Below are 18,652 nucleotides of genomic sequence, written 5' to 3' on the forward strand. Positions count from 1 at the left end.
TATATGCCTTTTCAGCCAGGGTTTCCATGAAACAGAAGCTGTTTGAATTGGATTTGACCAGCCCTGTCATGTTCAGACATATGCAATTACTTCTCTATGCTTAAAATTGCAGTAACAAACCTGAGTCTGACTTTGTACAGGCTACAGCCTCACTAATGGTATTTAGTTGATGATGATGATTATTTTAACTTCACCTCCTTCAGTAAACAAGAAGCTCTGTTTTTAGTCATGAAGGGAATGTTTCAGCAGTCCTAAAGGGATTTGGGAACCTACAACCTCATCTAGACATGGTCAGTGAGGACAGTACCTAAGATACACCGGTTTCTTTGAAAATGTCATTCCATACCATTATCTTTGTCCATTTTCCTCTCTCCCCAGGGCCAGGCTGCTTCACTGTAGAAAGATTCAGCAATGTCAGTATTTCAGGATGGTCTGGTTGTGCTGTCATGGGGTGCTTGTTATGGAAGGGGAGAAAGGACAGACCTGCTCAAGCTTCCCTGATGTGAGAGGGACAAGAACAAATGGGACCTCTGTCCCTGCCTATAACACAGGGTTTAAGGAAAAAGAGAAGTTTCTCAACATGTTCATTCTGTGGTTGAGGAGACTTCTATAGTACTGCTCTGACCACTGATGGCAATTCACACTTGTTATTTACAGTGTGGGTATTTCTCCCTCCCTTTGGAGCCATTTCGGATGGACGTGTGCATTGTAGCAGCAATGTGAATGCTCCAGGGAAGAGAGCTTGCTCCAGCAATGCCCTGCAGGGCTGGGAAGATGCTTCCCTTGGCCACAAGCATTTGTCCCCACAAAACACCCCCTCACTCCGCTCTCAGGGACTAATTTGCCTTTGCTCAGACCAGAGGAGTTATAGAGTTACAGACAGGTCACAATCTTGTGCTCAGTGCTGCTGTGCTAAGAAAGAGACGCTCCAGATGAGGTGCTAAAGCTGAGGTATCTCTCATGCTGTTTCTTGGCTGTGGCTGGTTGGATGCAGAAGATCCCAAGACCTAGGATTCTGGTCATGAACAGTCAGTGTAAATAAACTGAAGTCCAGGAAACAGGACTTTCCAGAGAGATTTCTGAGCAGTCTTTGCTATCTGCTCTGCTCCTAAGACACACCAGGCTTGTCTGTGCTGCTGAGTTATGTGCTTTCAAGCAAATAAAGCCCAGTTTAGAATAATCTACCTTTTGTGAAGGCATAAAAGCATGCTGTTAACAAATTTCTTTCTATCAAATGTATGTATCCTGGACGTGGTCCCTCAGCTGGAATAAAAATGAATACAGTCTCTGAGCAAATGCTTAGAGTAGCCACAGATCTGGCCTTTTCATTACAGGCTTCAATCGAACAATCCTGGGTTGCAAATCCATCACAAAGGCACTGTGTCTGCATGGGTAAGCACTGCCTTTTGCTTCCCTATCACCAGCTTCAGCCAAATGGTTGAAAGCACGGTGCTCAAATTGCCCTGAAATATGGAGAGGTTTCTCAATGGCATCTCTAAGGCCCTCTTTCCCCATTTTGGGAATATTTAGAATGCAAACTGTGCCTCCAAGGAGAGAATTTCTTGTTCTGACATGCTGGAACTGTGGTAGCAAGGTCAGCGTGTGGTGCAGGTTTTGTACCCATCTCACCTGGCTCTGCTGGGGAGGTCCAAGAGCGCCTGAATGCCGACAGAGGCTTAACAGAGCTGCCAACACTGGATTCCCAAACACCTTAACCAAGTCATGGTGAATTTCTGTGAGGTTTAGGGCTACCCAGTAATGCAGACCCTGCAGCGTGTTCCCCCCAGATGTAGAGAGTAGTCAAATGAAGCATTTTTTTGGGGAAGACTAGCCATGACCTGTTTTTAACCCCAAATTTGGGCAGTAGTGCAGCTCTCATAATCCCCCAGGGATTTAAATACTGCTGTGTCGCACTGTGAGGTGATGCAGCAAGGTGTAGGATGCAGTCAGGCTTTTCCATTGGTTCAAAAATTACAGGCTTGGGCCTTTGAGAGACCATTCTGCCCTGAGGGATTTGGGTATATAACTATAGGAATATTTGCATTTTTTTTCCCCAAGACAGGATTTGATGTTGTTGGGATTTGCAGTACGAGGTATGAACAAGAAAGAAGGTATTTTTATTAAATAGTGAACACTCAGTGGTGACAAATACTGAGAATCCTGCAAGAGAAGGTAATTTGGGTCCTATAAAAAGTCTGACAATGTACCTGGTCTGAGTTAGGTGTTTGTGAGCCAGGCAAAATTCTATGGGTCTTGTTTCAGGAGTTTTTACCCTTCCCTTCAGAACCCTTGTGATACTGTGGACACAGTTCTTCCTTGGAGGGAGCAACAGCTTAAGGAATGAGAGGGAGAAATTCCCACCTCCAGAGGAAACTTGAAATGCATGGGGTTTTATTTGTGCATGAAATGCTCTAATTCCTCTTTCCCAGCCACCATAACCAGGCTGTAAGAATGAGCACTGAGCATGAGAGACCCTGATCTGTGCAAAGCCTTGTGCACAGGAGATCTGTGTGACACAGCAGAAAAATTCCTTCCCTCCATCTCCTCCCTCTGAGTTGTGTTCCCTTGCAAGCCAGAGAAGCTGAGTATTGAGCTGCTCTGCTCTGCTACATGATGGGCACGAGCCTGGCGAGGTTTTGCTGCAGAGATTTACTGGGTTCCTTTGGGATACGAGGTCCTTGGCTGGTTCCCATCTCAGCCATCATCTGCTGTTTGTACAACCCTGACCACAGCTGGTACAGAGGTGCAGGGCAGAGCCAACCAGCTGCTCTGGGCAGCAGGGAGAAAAGCTGTGGCTTTCTGCTCGGAGTGTGCAAGAAACAGCAGAGCAAGAGACAAACCCTGACCGTGCTCCTCATGGGAGGCTTGGCAGGTTTACTGCTCTTGCTGTTGAAGGAACTGCACAACTCCCATCATCATGCCAAGGTCAATTGGCTTTCCAGTGTCTATCTGTAAATCACATCCCTTTCTCAGGCGAGCCTCTCAATCAGACATCAGCAGAGAGCAAGCTCCCAGCTGGGAACAGTATATAAACTAATGAAATATAAATGCCTGGTACAAAAGACAATACAGTCCCTAGTTGCCACCACTGAATAAAAAGGTTGATGGGAGTTTCCATCCTACCAACAGCATTTCCTGTAGATGCAGGCAGAGAGTTGTCCTGAGAGCCTGTAATTTGGTTTGCTTCCATTACCACTGGTGCTTTTAAAAGAAAACAGCTGCTGGGTTTTGTTTTATTTTATTTCATTTTTAAATTGTGGTAGAAAGAAAGTTAAAGGTATGTTTCCTTGAAATATATTTTGACAGAGACCAGCATGTCAAAATGAGAAAAGACAGCCCAGTTTTTAGTTCCTTGGTCTTCAGGAAGATTTCCAAGGAGATCAGGAGATAATCGTAAAAGGATCCCTGGGAAGTCATTAGCTTTTTCTTTTTTAGGCGGTGAGGGGGTAACAGAAAGGTTGAGAAGCTGTGAAATTAGCCAGGTGACAATACTGACTACTCAGAAGCAGATGCTATGTGCACCAGGGCCACCAGCAGATGGGAGTCACACCGGCAGGAGGCCAGGGAAAACTGCTTCTGCAGCTCCAGAACTAAACAACTGGGTGCAAAGTCAAAATATCCCTTAAAAAAGCTCTTTTTCACAGTGGCTGGACAGCCAGGCCTCGGGGAAGAGTACAACAGATTCCTCAGTTTCCAGCAGAAACTAGACGCTGTTTAATTTCTATTCAACATGGTCATCAGACCAAAGCTCGGGGTTAATCTCACTCAGTGGCACCAAGGTCCTGGGAAAAAGCAAAGCATGTGGGAGAAACCTGCTGAGAAGACAGTAATGAGCACTACTAATGAGCAGGGGGGGAATCAAGCATGAATCAAGCATGCACTGCATCAAAGGCACAGCATCGTTCTGTAGGCAAACAGCACTTCCTCTTCACCTACAAGTCAGCTGCAGTTCAGACCTTGGCATTAACAAATAATTTCCCTCCGCAGCATGTTTTTAGTGCCTTTTGATCATTATTTTTGGTTATCAGTATTGTTTTAACAGTCATAAACAGCCCCAGCCATGGTCTGAACCCCACGGTGGGAGGCACTGTGCAGACAGGGAGCAGGGCGGCCATTCCAGGAAGAGTTCACAGGCTGTCAGGGAAGGAGCCATTGCCATACTCGTTTCTCAGTTCTTCCAATTAACCTGGCAAAGCAACAGATTAAGGCACCAGGGATCAGTGCTTGCCACATTCATTTCACATGTGCTGCTGAGCAGTTGTATTTTTATGTGTGCTCTATGCATCTGCTGTTCTCCAGCCACCAGTGGTGCCTGGGGAGGGAGAGAAGGGCTTCTCCAAAGCAGACTGAATCTGATTATTCCATTAGTAATAGGCTTGGGATCATAATCTGAGACTCTGACAGTTTAATCTCATGCCCTTCTACATATCTGGGGTGGCCTTTCTTCTCAAGCAAGCCCTGGTCACTGTTGTCTTAACGGGCTGGGGTTGCTCTTTTCTGAATGGTGGGGTTGCAGGGGAAGGAGGACGGTACAAGAGAGCAGCATGTGTGACCAGGAAGGTCTGTCACACCACAGGAATGGGCAACAGCAAAGGCCTGACCTCCCAGCAGCTGGTGCCATTGCCAGCAGTCACTTCTTACCATAATGTACCTCTTCCCCCTGGAAAACGTGTTTGTCCATCTAAAAGGGGTTTGTCCTTTGAAAAAGGGTGCATTTGCAGCTGAGTTCACATAGGAATCCTATGAAATCCTCATGATGTGCTTCTGCTTTTAGCCCTGTGGATCTGAACAGCACGTTCACCTCGCTGCTGGATGACCAGCCTCGCATATGTGATGTGCTCACAGATGGCCCTGGCCCTGCCCCCGGGGGTGAAATACAGACAGCAGGCAGCAGGACTCAACAGGTCAGTGCCTGAGTTTCTAGTGGGATGTTTTACTGTATCTTCTTTAAAGAATTTCCAGCTATGGGTGAAGTTTGGTCATTTCTACTGTTTTTATTCCTCCTGCTGAACCCAGGGAAGCTGGGCTAAAGGGATGATTATTTTCCTTAGCTCCTCTGGGGGCCTTAGGCTAGATTTTCTGGTGTTTCAGTACTGGGAGATGCAAATAATGAAAAATTCACCAACAGTCTCAAGTACACCTTCCAGCTCCTGGAAAGCTACTCCAAAGGGGTTCCCACTGCCCGGGCTGGATATGCCTTCAGTCTTTGAACTCTCTCTAGCCTCAAGGACAGCAGTACCAGCCATCCCTTTTGCTGCCCCTGAGGTCTCTCAGCCCATCTTCGCACGTCAGGCAGACCCCAAATCTTTCCACACTCATCAAGAGGCCAAAATTACCGCACCATTTGCAACAGAGAGCAAGGTGCATCTGCAGAGCCATTGCCAGCCAGCAGTGCTCTCCTAGCACTTTATCCTGCTCCCCAGTGGTTGGAGTCACAGTCTTTCCCTGCATGCATCAAACAGGCACAGGGCTCTGATGCCGAGGTTATCTTAGTGGCTGGTTACTGCACACACTGGTGTGCCCTTGCAAGAAGCTCTCAGTTGTGGTCTCATTTCTATTGCCCCTCTCTAGACCATCCAACAAGGACTTGAAAGAACTGTGTAATTCCACGGTCATAGCCCAAGGCAGCCGGCAAGGTGCTGCATGTGCTCTTATTTCATTGCAACTTCCTTCACTACAGTGAGATTTTCCTCCTGGTTTCCTCTGCCCTAAATGAGGGCAGAATGAAGCCCAGCATGCACATATACCCAGACTTTCTTTGTCATTCCCAGTGGCTCCTCCTTGAGCTATCCTCTTTTTCTTAAAACTAAGTGTGTTGGGGCTGAAGAGAAGCAGTGAATGAGTGTTGTCAGTGGAATCTAGCTCTCGGCCTGGCTAATTTGGCAGGTGGCCTTTGAGTAGATCTCAAGTGTTTTACAGAGCTTGGTGAAGAGCATTGCTGCTATTTCAAAACTGGGGCAAAAGAAGCTCCGGGCTGGTTCTGCCTGTGATTACAGAGCCTGGGGGATAGAGGATGCAGTAAGAGAACTTTGCGCTCTCACTTTCCAAAAGCATGCCGAGAGTAGTAGAAAATTATGTCCTCCTTCTACAGAAATTTATTGCTTGAGGTGGAATTAGTCAGAAGCATTACTGCTTTCACTAAAAGTCTGCAGGGCCGGGGGTAGCCAAAAGAATATTAAGAAAAAAAAAAAAAAAAAAAAAGGTGTATTTTAAGGCCACGAAACTTTGTGATGCTTCCGAAGTACTGACCGTGCAGAGGAAAGTCACTAGGAAACTCCCGACCCTGCCAGCACATCAGCGACTCCCTCTTCCCCTCGGGGACTCCTGGAGCCGTGACGGGAGCTGGGCAGGGAAGCGCGCACTCCTGAGCTCCGCCGGGGCGCGGACACGGCACCGGGCGAGGGCGAGGCAGCCCCCCCCGGCCCCCGCCCCCCGCGGCGGGGCTGGCCGGGCCGAGCCGCCGCCGGCGCCGCGGGGCTCTCGGGGGGCGAAGTTCCCGTTGAGCCGCCCCGTGTCACTTCCTGCGGGCGGGCGCGGGGCCGCGGGCGCGGGGCGGGGCGGCGGCGGCGCCCGGCGGGGCTCGGCGGGCCGGGGCCGCGGGCGCTGCGCTGCGCCGCCAGCCGCGGCCGAGGATGCGGCGGAGCCGGGCGCCGCGGCTGGCGCTGGCCGCCGGCCTCGGCTCGGTCTTACTCGTCCTCTTCTACTTCCAGAGCAGCCTCAGCCCAGGTGGGTCCGGGAGCGCCGCGCTCTCGGAGGGTCCCCCGGCGGGAGCGGGCGGGCGGAGCGGGGAGCGAGGCACGGCGGGCAGCCCCTTCCTTGCTCCCGGAGCCCCTCGGGTGTCGGCCGGTCCGCGGCGAGCTGAAGTTGCGTCCGCCGGTGAACTGGCCGGGGGTTGCCCATCCCTCGGCTGAGCCCATTGAACTTCGCCGCTGCGCTCGCCCGCGGCGTGAGCGGCGTTACCGTCCCGGCTGTTCCGCAGTGGGACCCGCGTCTCCTTTCTAAGCCTTCTCTCGGGCGGCTGTCCCGCTCGGTGTCCCTGCGGGGCATGAAAGAGTGTTCTGCGCGGTCATGGAACTGTGCACAGCTTCGTGCAGCCCTCCCGAGGCTGTGCCGGGGTCGGGACGGGAAAGGGGAGCTGCTCTGTCCCGCAAGCGCCGATTTACACCCGCGGTCACTAAAATTCCTGGGGAATCTGTTTGAATGGCTCAAGGGACTTCACTAGTGTGTGCTTTTAGAAGTTTCTTTCAAGTTGGGAAACAATTCTGAACTAAAATCTAGACCGTTTTGTGTTGGGGGGGGTAATTTATTTCCCTGCCTTTTTCTGCTCCTTTGGGGAAATTAGTTCCTCTTTCCTAAGAAACGTTATTGGGTAATTCCTGCCGTTTTAACAATGTACTAATGTTTTCTGAGTACAGCAGCAATCCATCAATGGGGCCTTTAGAGCTACATCTTAAAATTCAGAAGACTGACTTGACTGAAACGCTAATGGAATTTTATCAGTATGGACTAAATGAAATGTGATTTCCTTTTATAGGGGCTGCTCCATCACTTTAATGTGGTTTTTTCCTAAAAATAAAATAGGCATAACTTGTTGGCTGAGTAAGATTGAAAAGGAGTTGGGTTTCAGTGAGCATTTGTTATTTCTAGATGAGCATGTGAAGTTTGTCAGATGAATTCAGAAATCCCAGAAGACCATAATCAGTATTGTATTCCTTGGTAACTTTCTTTTTTTAAGGAAATGATTTATGCATCCTATTTTAGTATTGGGGCTGCTCAGTAAAAAGTGCGGCGTTGAATCAGCTTTAATCTCCAGGGGGGCTAATGAAGAGATGATTGTGTTTCACACGGGATATACTTTCTAGCATCTGACTGGAAAACGTGTCTCTTTTCAGGGCTCTGGTTTTCAAAAATGAGATTCTGCTGGTCTGAGTCAGCAGAACTTTCTGTGCTTGGTTGACTTTAATTCCTTACCTGATCTCAACACAGTTTCACACAGAGTTCCCGTGAGGTCGGAGCAAACCAGGGTGATGGTAATGCTGGTGGTGTCTCACGACAGGTTGGAGGGAATTTGGGTCTGGAATGCTACCTTGAGAAGCGCTGGCCAGCTGAGTCCTTGGGAAATGCAATGCCCTGCGAATCTGTTCTTTCACGTGGGCCAAGTGTGGTTTCTGAAAGTTCCCGTAGGTGGTGACAGGTCTGAGGTAGGGATCTCCAACTAGTGCAACCAAGTAATGTTTGTCACTCAGCGGGAACCCATTTGTGAGGGTGGTGGATGCCCTCTGCAGATTTGCCCCTTTGGGTTCAAAAAAGCAATATTCATGTTCTCTAACATTGGCTTATTTTCTAGCCACACAGTTCTCTCCCTGGGTCCAGCCTTCTTTTTTGTGCCATTTCTTTCCCTTATTATTTTTGCAGTTTACAGTTTTTCCTTTCCTCTTCAGATCAGTGAGAGAAAAAGCAGAGGAAAGGTCATTACCATATACAGAAAAGAAGCAAGCTAAAGATTGCTTCATTTTTTATCCCAAAGGAAAACAAACTGAGGCCAATTACTTGAATTTTAGAAGTTACAAGTTACAATAACAGGTAAACAATTTGCAAACGAAAATGTCATCCTTAAAGTGATGTCTGCCTGGGGGTTATTTGGAGTTCTAGTTGTCTGGTGTCATTTGGTTTTTATACAATAATGAAGAAAAATGCTAGGAAAAAAAAGCAGCAATGCTAGGAGTTTCCCTCAGGAGCAGTCAGATCCTTTCTCTGTCGTTAGCAGGATTGAGCAGGTTGCCTTCCCTGGGCCACCCACAGTCCATGGAACATGCTGAATTAATCCTTGCTAATGGCACATAGAGACCAAACCTTCCTGTGACCAGGACAAGGAATAGAACATGGGAAGAAAGATGATATAACCAGAAACCTTTAAGCTTGAGAGTGCTAAGGGCTCACTCAGCTCAGGGAGCAGGAATTAACTGCTCTGTTTGCATTGCCCACTTATAACTCCATCCGGACAGTTGTATGCCAGAGTGGTTTGCACTGAGCTCCATGGCTGTGCTGGAATAAGGCTTTCTTGTTCTACCTCAGGAACACCCACACACCAGCCTGGGCTGAAATAACTCTGTTCCTAAATGCCACTGAGTTGGTTATTTTGGTGGTGGGCTGAATTTGTTTGTACTGAAGTCAGTGGCAGAATTCCCCGTTGTACCTCCTGGAGGCAGGAATGGGCTTGGTGTGTTTGCCAGAGGGGTGGGACAGGTCTCGGTGCTCCACACAGAGATGGGCTTGAGTGCCCTGACTTCGTGGCCCTGGTTGTTTTCTGTTGCCTTTCCTTCCTGCTGGCTGTACCAGTGAGCAGACACGGGGGCTGTGGTCCCAGCTCTGCCCTGGCCCTGGGGTGCAGCTGTGCCATGGACTGTCCTCTGCTCGCTTCAAGTCGGTGATGTCCTGTCTGTCCTGTTGGCCATCAGTTGTCCCGCTCCAGGCTCACAGATACGTGGCCAAGGGCAGGATGTCTGCGTTGCAGGAAGGTGTTGAAGTGGTGCTGAGCACACTGGCCACTGGACCTTCCACACCCTGCCACAGTGAGTAGTTCAGGGGTTTACCTGGAGCAGTCACCTTTCAACACCTCCTGCGCCATGGTCAGGTGCGCTCATCTCCCAGGCAAACCTCATGCCATCTCAGCTGGGCTCAGGGAGTGATGAGGGCCATCAGGAGGCCTTGGCTTTACTGGTGCCCACCCTACAGCCATCCAGGAGATCCTGTCTGGCCTCGGCATGATCGTCATCCATCTTCTGAGTTGACGTTCCTCTGCTGTTCCCTGCAGGAATAGCGCACCGTTAGCTGTGCTGACTTGTGCACACTGTACATTTTCTGCATAGAGGTGAGAATACGCAGCGGGGCTCTCAGGCTGGTGTTTCATCTCACTCTGCTGGCAGCACATCTAGGCTGGCACAGCAGGAGATACTGGAGGCTGCCATTCCTTGTCTACATCAGAGCTTTGGTCACTGCTGTTCTCAGGGGGACCACACTGATTTTAGCAACAGTGGGGGAGGCGGGATGACTCTGCTAGTACAGATGTGGGATAGAGGGAAGCGGGAACATGTGAAGGAGGTCGAGGGAGGTGAGTGGCAGGTCCTAAGGCCCTGTGTTCTTCTGGTCTGAGGTTTCTGCAGGCCACTGCTGTGGGGCCACCCCAATGGTATGTCTTTGGGGCAACCGTGAGTAGGCAAATTGCACTGACATCCAGAGAGCTGGCAGATTTTCTCCAATAAAAAAGAAGGAAAAGCTCTCAATCTCAAAGTACACCTGTATTTCTGCTCTGGTTCTGTCCATCTGCAGCACCCAGATGTTGTTTCTTAGGTCCTTTTAGCAGCACTTGCTCAACGCTGGGTTCTGCACTCCCTGTGTTGTTTCACAACCTGCTGTCAGCACAAGCTGTTGGACCTCATGGGGCTTTGCAGGTGAGACATACTCAGCCTTTGGTCTGACTCTTTCCCAAGGAGAGATACCAGAAGTGCCAAGGTTGTGATACTGTTTCAGAAAGCTTTCCAAGTGAGAAAGCAGCAAGAGCCCTCTCTCCACCCTGATCTTCTCCTGTATCAACTAGCTGGATCTCCTCCGGGCACTGAGGAAAGCCTTCTCCAACCACTCCTGGAGTGGAGGTACCCCTTCACCAGCCTGAGAGAGAAGGGTTGGGGTGTTGCAGGAGGATGAGCAGCAATGCCAGAAGCCACATCAACACATGTAGCAGATATCACAGGTAGGAAACTGCCTCACCATTTTTGTGTGTTTCTTAGCCCTCTGATGTGCCAAGGTGGATATGGAAGGCACCACTGCCACAACTCTCTGCCAGTTCTCAGGTGGTTTCAGTTGCCCAGCCCAACACCCCTCAGCACCAGCAGGTCTTGGAGGAACTCTTGCTTCTCATTGTTCCAGATTTATTGATCTCAGTCAGCTCCATCTCTGTGCCTAAAGATTGGTCCCTTCAGGGGAGTACAAATTATTATAGAGATTATAGAGTTGATCAGTGATTTGACCCGCAGAGCCCTAGTCCCTGAACCTACAAGTGCACCTAGACCTGGTGTGAATGGAGATAAATACACACTTAAATATTAGCAGACCTTTGTAAACCAGGGATTTTTTTTTTTTTTTCAGAACAGGAAAGAGCTTATTTTAGGCCTCAGTTCCTCCCCATTGTTTAAAGGTATTTGGAGGCTGAAATTCAGCCGCTGCCTTGGGACGTGCACAGCCAGCGAATGCTCTGAGCCTGGGTCATGCCTGCAGCTGGCTGACACATGTCCTCAGCCTTCCAGATAAGGAGGGCAGTGCTGCTCTTACCCTGGCTAGGGCTGCAAGTACAGGCTGGGATGAAAAATCTAAGACACCCTCAGATGGTGTTGGTTTTCTTTTCTTTGTTTTGGTCATGGGGCAGTTTTGCCCAGCTCATTTTCCCAGTCAGAGTTGTGATGCCCAGGATGCAGCCCCTTCCTTTTGAGGAGCCAGTACTCGAAGTACAGAAACATTTGTCAGCCAAGATGTTGGCAAACACAGGCTGGAAGGCCTCAGATTTGCTGTGTTTGGAAAAGACATGAAATGCTCCATCCATGACCTGTCAGGGTAGAAAAATCCACCCCGTCTGGTGCTGAGAGCAGGACAGTAATGAAGCCCATCTGCTCCCGAGGGCTGGGCTTTTCATGAGGAATGCTTTCTCTTGTCCTTCTTGGCTTTATACGGTTTCCTGAGAATCTCTGATACGTGCAAGAGATTTTGGAGGGGAAAGGAGTGGGCTTAGCACACCTGGAGTTAACTCTGTCCCCACAGGAGAAATTCGTATCCCAGTGGCTCTGCCAACTGGATCCAGCATCTCCTGGCCTCGCATTCCTCTGGCATCTCAGCCTGGCTGTTTCTGTCTGGCAGCACGATGCACCTGCACCCACTCACAAAACTACGGTATCCTGCAAAAATTACTCCACAAAAACATCACCAGTAGGACTTTTGCCTGTGTTGGTTCAGGTCGGTGAGGTCCGAGGCTGGGAGATAAGTGCTCATGCAGTGGCAGGGCTCTCCTCGGGGTGTTGGGATTTGTTATGTGCTTGGTTTTCTTTCTTGGTCCTTGCTTCCTGCAAGCATCTGAATGGAGAGCATGACAAACCCTCCATCTTAATTCCAGTGCAAACACAGCTGTCTGTCCCGGGATTCGTTATCAGAAGCCAAGAAACTGCAAAGGCATTAGGTACTTAACTCCCAGTACTCCCCCTTGGAGCTGAGTACCCAAAGAAGAGTTTAACTCCCCAAATACTTCTGAGGGGCCTAGGAGGGATGTTTCACTTTGAGGCTTTGAGGCGTAGCTGGGCAAAAGCCCAAAACTTGCCTTGTTCAAAGGCAGTTAAGGACTACTACCAGTCTGAGCAGGGGGAAACATCTCACTGAGTAGCTCTGGTGGCCTGAAAGGCCCGGGTTTAACACTCTTGTGCCTTGGTCCTGCCTGCACAGTACAGCTTGCACTGAGAGTGAAAACAGGGACAAATGGACCTGCCCTAGGAGCTGGAGGTATTTTTTTCCCCCAGTAAAATTCTTCATGGATGGAGGAGAGCGACTGGTCTCCATGGGGAGTTGAACGCCACATTCCCAGGCCCTGCTGCCCAGTTCAGCCCAGTCTGCTCTCTGCCATACTTGCACCTGTACCTGCAGAGCTTGCAGTGCTGTAAACTGGGACACCCTTTCTCTGTCTCCTGTCTGGATCTGCAGCTATGGGACATGTCTGTATTCAACCACAAGCTCTCTGCAATTTCCCCACTGATTCACACAGATCTTTTAATTTTTCCCTTCTTCAAATGCAACCCCCCGCCTTGGCAGTAAAATCCTCCCAGCAGGGCTGGGTGGTGGGAGGTATTGCTAAATGGCCCCTATGTATGCTGCTGCCCTATGAGGTTGTCCCCCATCCCTGATGCTCATTTCCAGATATGGGATCCTTGCTTCATGGCTGGTTGTTGTGGTTTGTTCCAGCTATGCCAGTTTTTGCTGTTGCAGGTTTGTACCCATGTCATTCTAATAAATTACCCATTATAGTCAGTTCTAGAGCTCTGATAAATAGGGCTCAACCCCCAAATGTCTCTTCTTTCTCTGTTCTCCATTTCCCAGTTGCCTGTGGGTTCCACTGGGAAGCCAAAATTTCAGTCTAAGTTAAAGCCCTACACAGGCAAAGGTGAAGAAAGAGTTTCTCTGTATCCCCAGGAGCTGGGTGGCCACTGCTTGGATAAACTCTTCCGGCATGTCCTTCACAGGAGATCACTCAGTGTAGGAAATAGCACTGGGCCATAGGGCTGTTTGGTTTCTCTTACAGTTCAGTGAGCTGGGGAGCAGAGATGATGCTTCATTCGTTGTGTTGGAAGGAGAGCGTGATGCTCTGAGAGACACCCAGTGTGCATGGGGACAGGGAAGGGAAGGGGAGCCAGAGGACACTGTGAGAAATGGCTCTGTGTGACTTGGATCCTGGACACAAATGATATCAGCATTGCCACTGCAAGGCTCATGCTGTCAGGAGCCCTGGTGTGCTGGCTGCTCAGCAGATGGGGGCTGCAGCAGCACCAGCCAGACTGTGCAGGAGGCAGCACGGGTGGTTCCAGCAGCCACCAGTGCCAGTTCCCCTCTGCATGGAGCTGAGCAAGCCCAGGACACCCAGTAGCCAGAGGAACCTGCAGTGACCGACATCCTGAACTGTCACCCCAGCACTTCACAACCCACAAATCTCTGCTCCCCTCTTGCTGGGCTGAACCTGTCAGAGCTCAGTAGTGCCGGGGGTGTGCTTTCAGTCTGAGCCCCTCAGACAGGACAGCGATTGCAAAAAGCAAACACGCACACACTGCCCTGTGCACACACACTCCCCTGCTGCTGGCATGTTGGTCTCTGCATCAGCCCCACACATTGCTGTGGCTCGCCCTGGGCAGCTGCCTAAAATATGGATTTTCAGTCTGAAAAGCTGAGAGGGCACCTCATGGGCTCAGGGCCACAGCCATGCCATCGGAGCTCCATCTTAGACCTGGTGCTGTGCTTCTGACCTGCCAGCCTGGCAGGACCTGTGGATGTGGGGACATCTTTATGCTGGCTTCTGGTGGGCAGGGGGAGGGCAAGTGGGAGGGAAGCTGAGCTCTCTTCCAGCATTTCTTCTGAATGCTACTGAGCAAGTTTCACTTTTCCCCAGCCCCTTTGCAGCAGACCTTATTGGGATGTTTGGGGTCTATAGACTTTTTGAAGGTCCCTGCCTTATAACCCTTTCCACTTCCCACCTTTTAAAGCCTCAGAGGCAAAGGTCTGCCTGCATTTTGTTTCTAGACGTGGTGATTCTTGCCTCAGAGATCCTTGCACAAGTCCGCTCCCTTTAGCTTGCTGGGGTGGCACTGAACACAATTAGCTTCAGGGTGTGGAGGTGTCCAGCCTTGAACAGCCAGTGGGGAATTCCTGCAGCCTGTTGGAGGAAGAGGCTGGCTGCTCTACCTGCTCCTGTTTTCCCCACAGTGCCCCTGAGCTCTTAATATCTGGATGAGCTTTGACTAAATAAATAGTTGTAAATTTATGGGCAGGCAGACTGATGGGAATTTGTCTAGGAAGGGCTTGGAGTTGGTCTTTCCTGGAAGAAGAAAGCAGAGTTTCTCTGCTGGCTAGGACTGCAGTGGCTCCGCCACCCTGGGTTCGGCAGCTACATCCTCAGCTGAGGTGGCTCGTCACTGTCTAGCAGTGCAGGAAAGCCTGGCCACATAACCCACATCCTCTGGCAGCTCTGTGCTGAGAGGACAATCACCATTTGGTGTTGAACATGGTTGAGAGCCTGGTTTTGAGGGTGTGAGTGTGTGTGGATTCAGTGTCTGCTGATTTTTCTGTCCCAGTTGAACATGCTGTCCCGTGCCACCTCAGGTCCTTCCTTGTGAGAGCTTCCTGACCTACAGTGGGTCTCTTCAAGCACCAGCCACCCCCAGCCCTGTAGACGGCCCCAGCCTGGCTCTTTTGAGTCCTGGTTGCCTCTATGTCTGTTGGCATGTCCTGCCTTCTCTCCACCTTTCCAGTGATCCCTGATACACTGGAGCAGGGTGAGTGGCAAAGGTGCTCCCAGCAGTGCTGCATCTCTGGTCGCTGTCACCAAGCCCTCGTCACTGACCTGTCGGGGTGGTGTCACACTGTGGGGCTGTTTTGGCAGCTGTGAGATGCTGAAAACCACAGTGCCCCAGGTCTGTGTTTGGTGTTGTGCTCGGGGGAGTCTGTTACGTGGCTGTGTATACAAACCCCTGAGCGTGGATGCTGAGACCTGCTGTGCTGAAGAAGCACCGGATTCTGGTGAGACCCAGCTTTTTCACAATTGGACTTAATTTTCATAGACTCCCTCAGAGCAGTATCCAACTGGACTTGAGCTGTTTTCTCCCCAAAGAGTGTCTCTGAAGGTGTTGCTGCCTCTGCAGTGGCTCAAGTCACAGATGAGGAAGACTCTAGCCTGGGCATGGCAGATGGGCAGGTGCTGGTGTCTCTACCCATGGTGCTTGTGCAAGGAGATGTGCCATTGAATGTTTTGGATCTTCACAGCAGTGCACAGGCCCTGTAGGTCCCTTCCCATCAGCTTGTCACCTGTGATATGGAGGAATGCTGAGGCCGTGAGTCCTGGCCTCCAGTCACAACGTGCTCACAGCTTTTCCTTCTCCATGTAAATGCCACTTGATTTATAGCCCTCCATCTCCTGGCTGCTTTCCCAGCTCTTTCAGGGAGGGAGCAGCAGCAGGTTTGAGCCATCCCTTGCAGTGCTCTCTCTCCCTACAAGTTTGCAGCCTCACTGCTGATGTGGAACCCAATCCAAGCCTGCTCTCTGGCCAGATGTTGCCTCACTGACCTCGCAGGAAGATGGGTAATATCGACATGAGGTTCAAAGGTGATGTTTGTTTGGAGCTGCTGAGCGTGGTGTCTCTGGGGCTGCCTTGCCTGTTCCAGAGGGCTTTCTTCAAAGCAGGGACCTGAGAAATCAGCACAAACTAATTGGAGGTCAGAAGCTCCTCAGCAGTTCCCCACCCCCATTTGTACTGTGTTGCCCTGCAAGCGTGTGGCTCTGCCTGCCATGGGAGTGTCTCTGCACTGGCAGATTTCCTCATGACAGGGGAAGGCAGCGAGTTCAGTCCTGCACATATCTACAGAGCCAGGCCCTTCCTTTTGGCAAGGGTGCAGGGGTAGCATATTCACAGCTGGGTCTCTTCCAAGTTTACTCCTGGCAGTATCAGGGAGATTGATTTCCCTTTAGCTTAATAGCATCAGCAGACACAGGCGCTGTGAGACCCAAACAAGGCTGACCTGATGCTGGTGGAGTTTTGCATCAGTAGCCCATAGCTGCTGCTGGGTGGGGTAGACACAAGCCTCCCAGTTCCCTTCTTCCTGAGGTCCCCATCAGAGCTTGCTCACTCCCTGTGAAAAGGAGAGAGATGTCCCCAGAGCCAACAGCCACTCAGGAAGGGTTACATCCAGCAGCCACTCAGACAAGCAGCTACCAGTGATGCTGCCATCTGTTGTGCCTCAGAGCTGCTATGGCACTGGAGATGTTTGTGTCCTCTGCTGAACATGCTGGCTGGGGAGACAGGGCTCTTTGATGGCCTCAGGCAGTGGTCATTACTAAATGCAGCAGAAGTAGGCACAAGGGGCCATGTGGTGGGACCGTGTGTGCTGGAGATGGTTCTCAGAGATGGTTCTCCCTAGTCTCCAGCCGGCTATAATTTGCTACTCTCCTCTGTGAGCTCGTGCATCCCTTCAACTCTTTGTAAAGCCTCTTATGGTGCATCTTGTGACAGAGAGTCTCACTAACTAATGACCTGTGCCATATAGAAAGGCAGGACACAGCCCCTCGGCTGCCTCTGTTGGGAGCAGAGGGATGAGAACCATGAAGCAAAGCCTGGGGAGGGATGGCTGCCTGCAAACTGCTGCCCTGGGAAGAGTTTGTTGAGTGTGCATTTTTTCTCAGATCAGCTTATTGAGGCTTTCATCAATCCCAGATGCACAGAGCTGAGAAGATGGCTTGAAATATTCAGCAGGCAAGCTGAGCCATCTGACATGAGAGAGACTCCTGTTTGTTGTACCTGTGCAGGTGGCCTGTGTGCAGAGGGCACAAACAGCATCTGCCCAAACCAGACCTGAGTGCGGGCAGGTTTTGAGCAAGCCCAGCCTGGTCCCCTGCACGCTGGCCTGCCGTGGCCTCAGCAGCTGAGCAGGAGGCAGCAGGCTGGCGCAGATGGTCTCTTGGCTTGGCAGCTCCGTGGTGCTCTGTGAGCAGCTGTGGGCTGCCTGAGCCTGCCTGGAGATGGGGGCCTACGGACACCACAGGAGCGGCATTTTAGGGAGAGGTGGATCTCTGGTGCAGCCTTGCCCAGGGAATATCAGCCGCTGTCCATCCAGGCAAGGATCCCTGCCTTGGCACTGCTGGTGCAAGCCCTTCTTCTGCAGTTCCTTCGGGCAGCAGGCTGCAAAGGAGGAGTTTATTGACAAGGAATGGAAATGCTGGCAGTTCAGGCTTGTACTATAAATGTAGGCAGCCAACTGGGGCCAGGAGAATGACAGGCATAATGGGGAAGAGAAATTGCTCTTGGAAAGCTTCTAGCTTGGCTTATAGGAGGAATTAACCATTTGAAAACAGAAGATTGCATGGTACTTAAACACAAATACTTTATTTGCTCACAGAGACCGTATTTCTGCTGGATATTGTTAATTTTCTGTTTCCTATAAAGATCTTAACTGCAGTCATTGTGACAGCAGAGACCTAGGGACATTGCCCCAGCAAAATGCATCCCTCCACCTCAAATGCCTGTGATCTTTCTATTAAACCTTCCTGGCATCTGCCTCAGGCTGGTACCAGGTGACCAGAGCCTCCTGCTGCTGAGGAGACATGAAGGTTTAGGAAGAACCACTGAATGGGGCAGAGTGTCCAGACCAGCTGCCATTGGCTCTGTTCCTAATATGATCCCCACAGACCATGCTGGGGCATTTGGCAGGCTCCTTGAAGCAGCTGGATCCTTCTCTCTCTTTCTGCATGATTTATTGTGAGCTAATCCTATCACTGTCACCGTTTTCCATCACTTGATTAGTTTCCCTGGCTGATCCTTGACTCAAATTGAATAAATGGGAGTAAGAAGGCCTTCCTTGAAAAACAGAGCCTGAGCCATCCCCGCTTCTGGGGAGGAGAGAGCCACACAGCCAAAGCCCAGCTGTGCCAGCCCCTGTGCCTGGTTATGGCTGGTAGCACTGTGATGGTCCAAGAGGTGTCATCGGTGAGAAATGAAGAAAAATTATCTTTAGAAACATAAAGGCAAAGGAAGCTGTGCAAGAAAGCGGGAGCCAAAAGAGAAAAGAGCTTTCATGAAGCTTTATAGAAAACAAGGACGTTCTTTATGTAATTTTAATATCTTCTAATGGCAATGGCAATAACTTCTTCCTAAGTAAACCTTCCAGGATCTCGAACATCAAGAGCAATGCACAAGTGGTTTTAAAGCATGTCCAGAAGCCAGATCTCTGAATCAGTCACTTCTGGAACCAGTGGTAGCCAGTCCCTGCACTGGCTTGGGTACAGCCAGCACTCCCTAAGTAGGCATCTGGCTGAAGCCAGAATCCCTGAAGACCAGGGATTTCAGATTTCAGAAGTCTCTTC

General features: G+C 50.4%; 1 protein-coding gene across 1 annotated transcript in view; it reads left to right on the plus strand.

Moving 5' to 3' along the window:
* Positions 1–6,599: 6,599 nt before the first annotated feature.
* The window catches only part of CHST13 (carbohydrate sulfotransferase 13), a 28,661-nt gene continuing 16,608 nt past the window's right edge, over positions 6,600–18,652 (plus strand). Inside the window, exon 1 of the mRNA XM_069028205.1 lies at positions 6,600–6,726. Coding sequence (XP_068884306.1) covers positions 6,633–6,726 — 94 coding nt within the window. The 5' untranslated portion in view covers positions 6,600–6,632. The remainder of the gene's footprint in view (positions 6,727–18,652) is intronic.

Source organism: Aphelocoma coerulescens, chromosome 12 (assembly GCF_041296385.1).
Source record: "Aphelocoma coerulescens isolate FSJ_1873_10779 chromosome 12, UR_Acoe_1.0, whole genome shotgun sequence".
NCBI classification, from domain to species: Eukaryota; Metazoa; Chordata; class Aves; order Passeriformes; family Corvidae; genus Aphelocoma; species Aphelocoma coerulescens.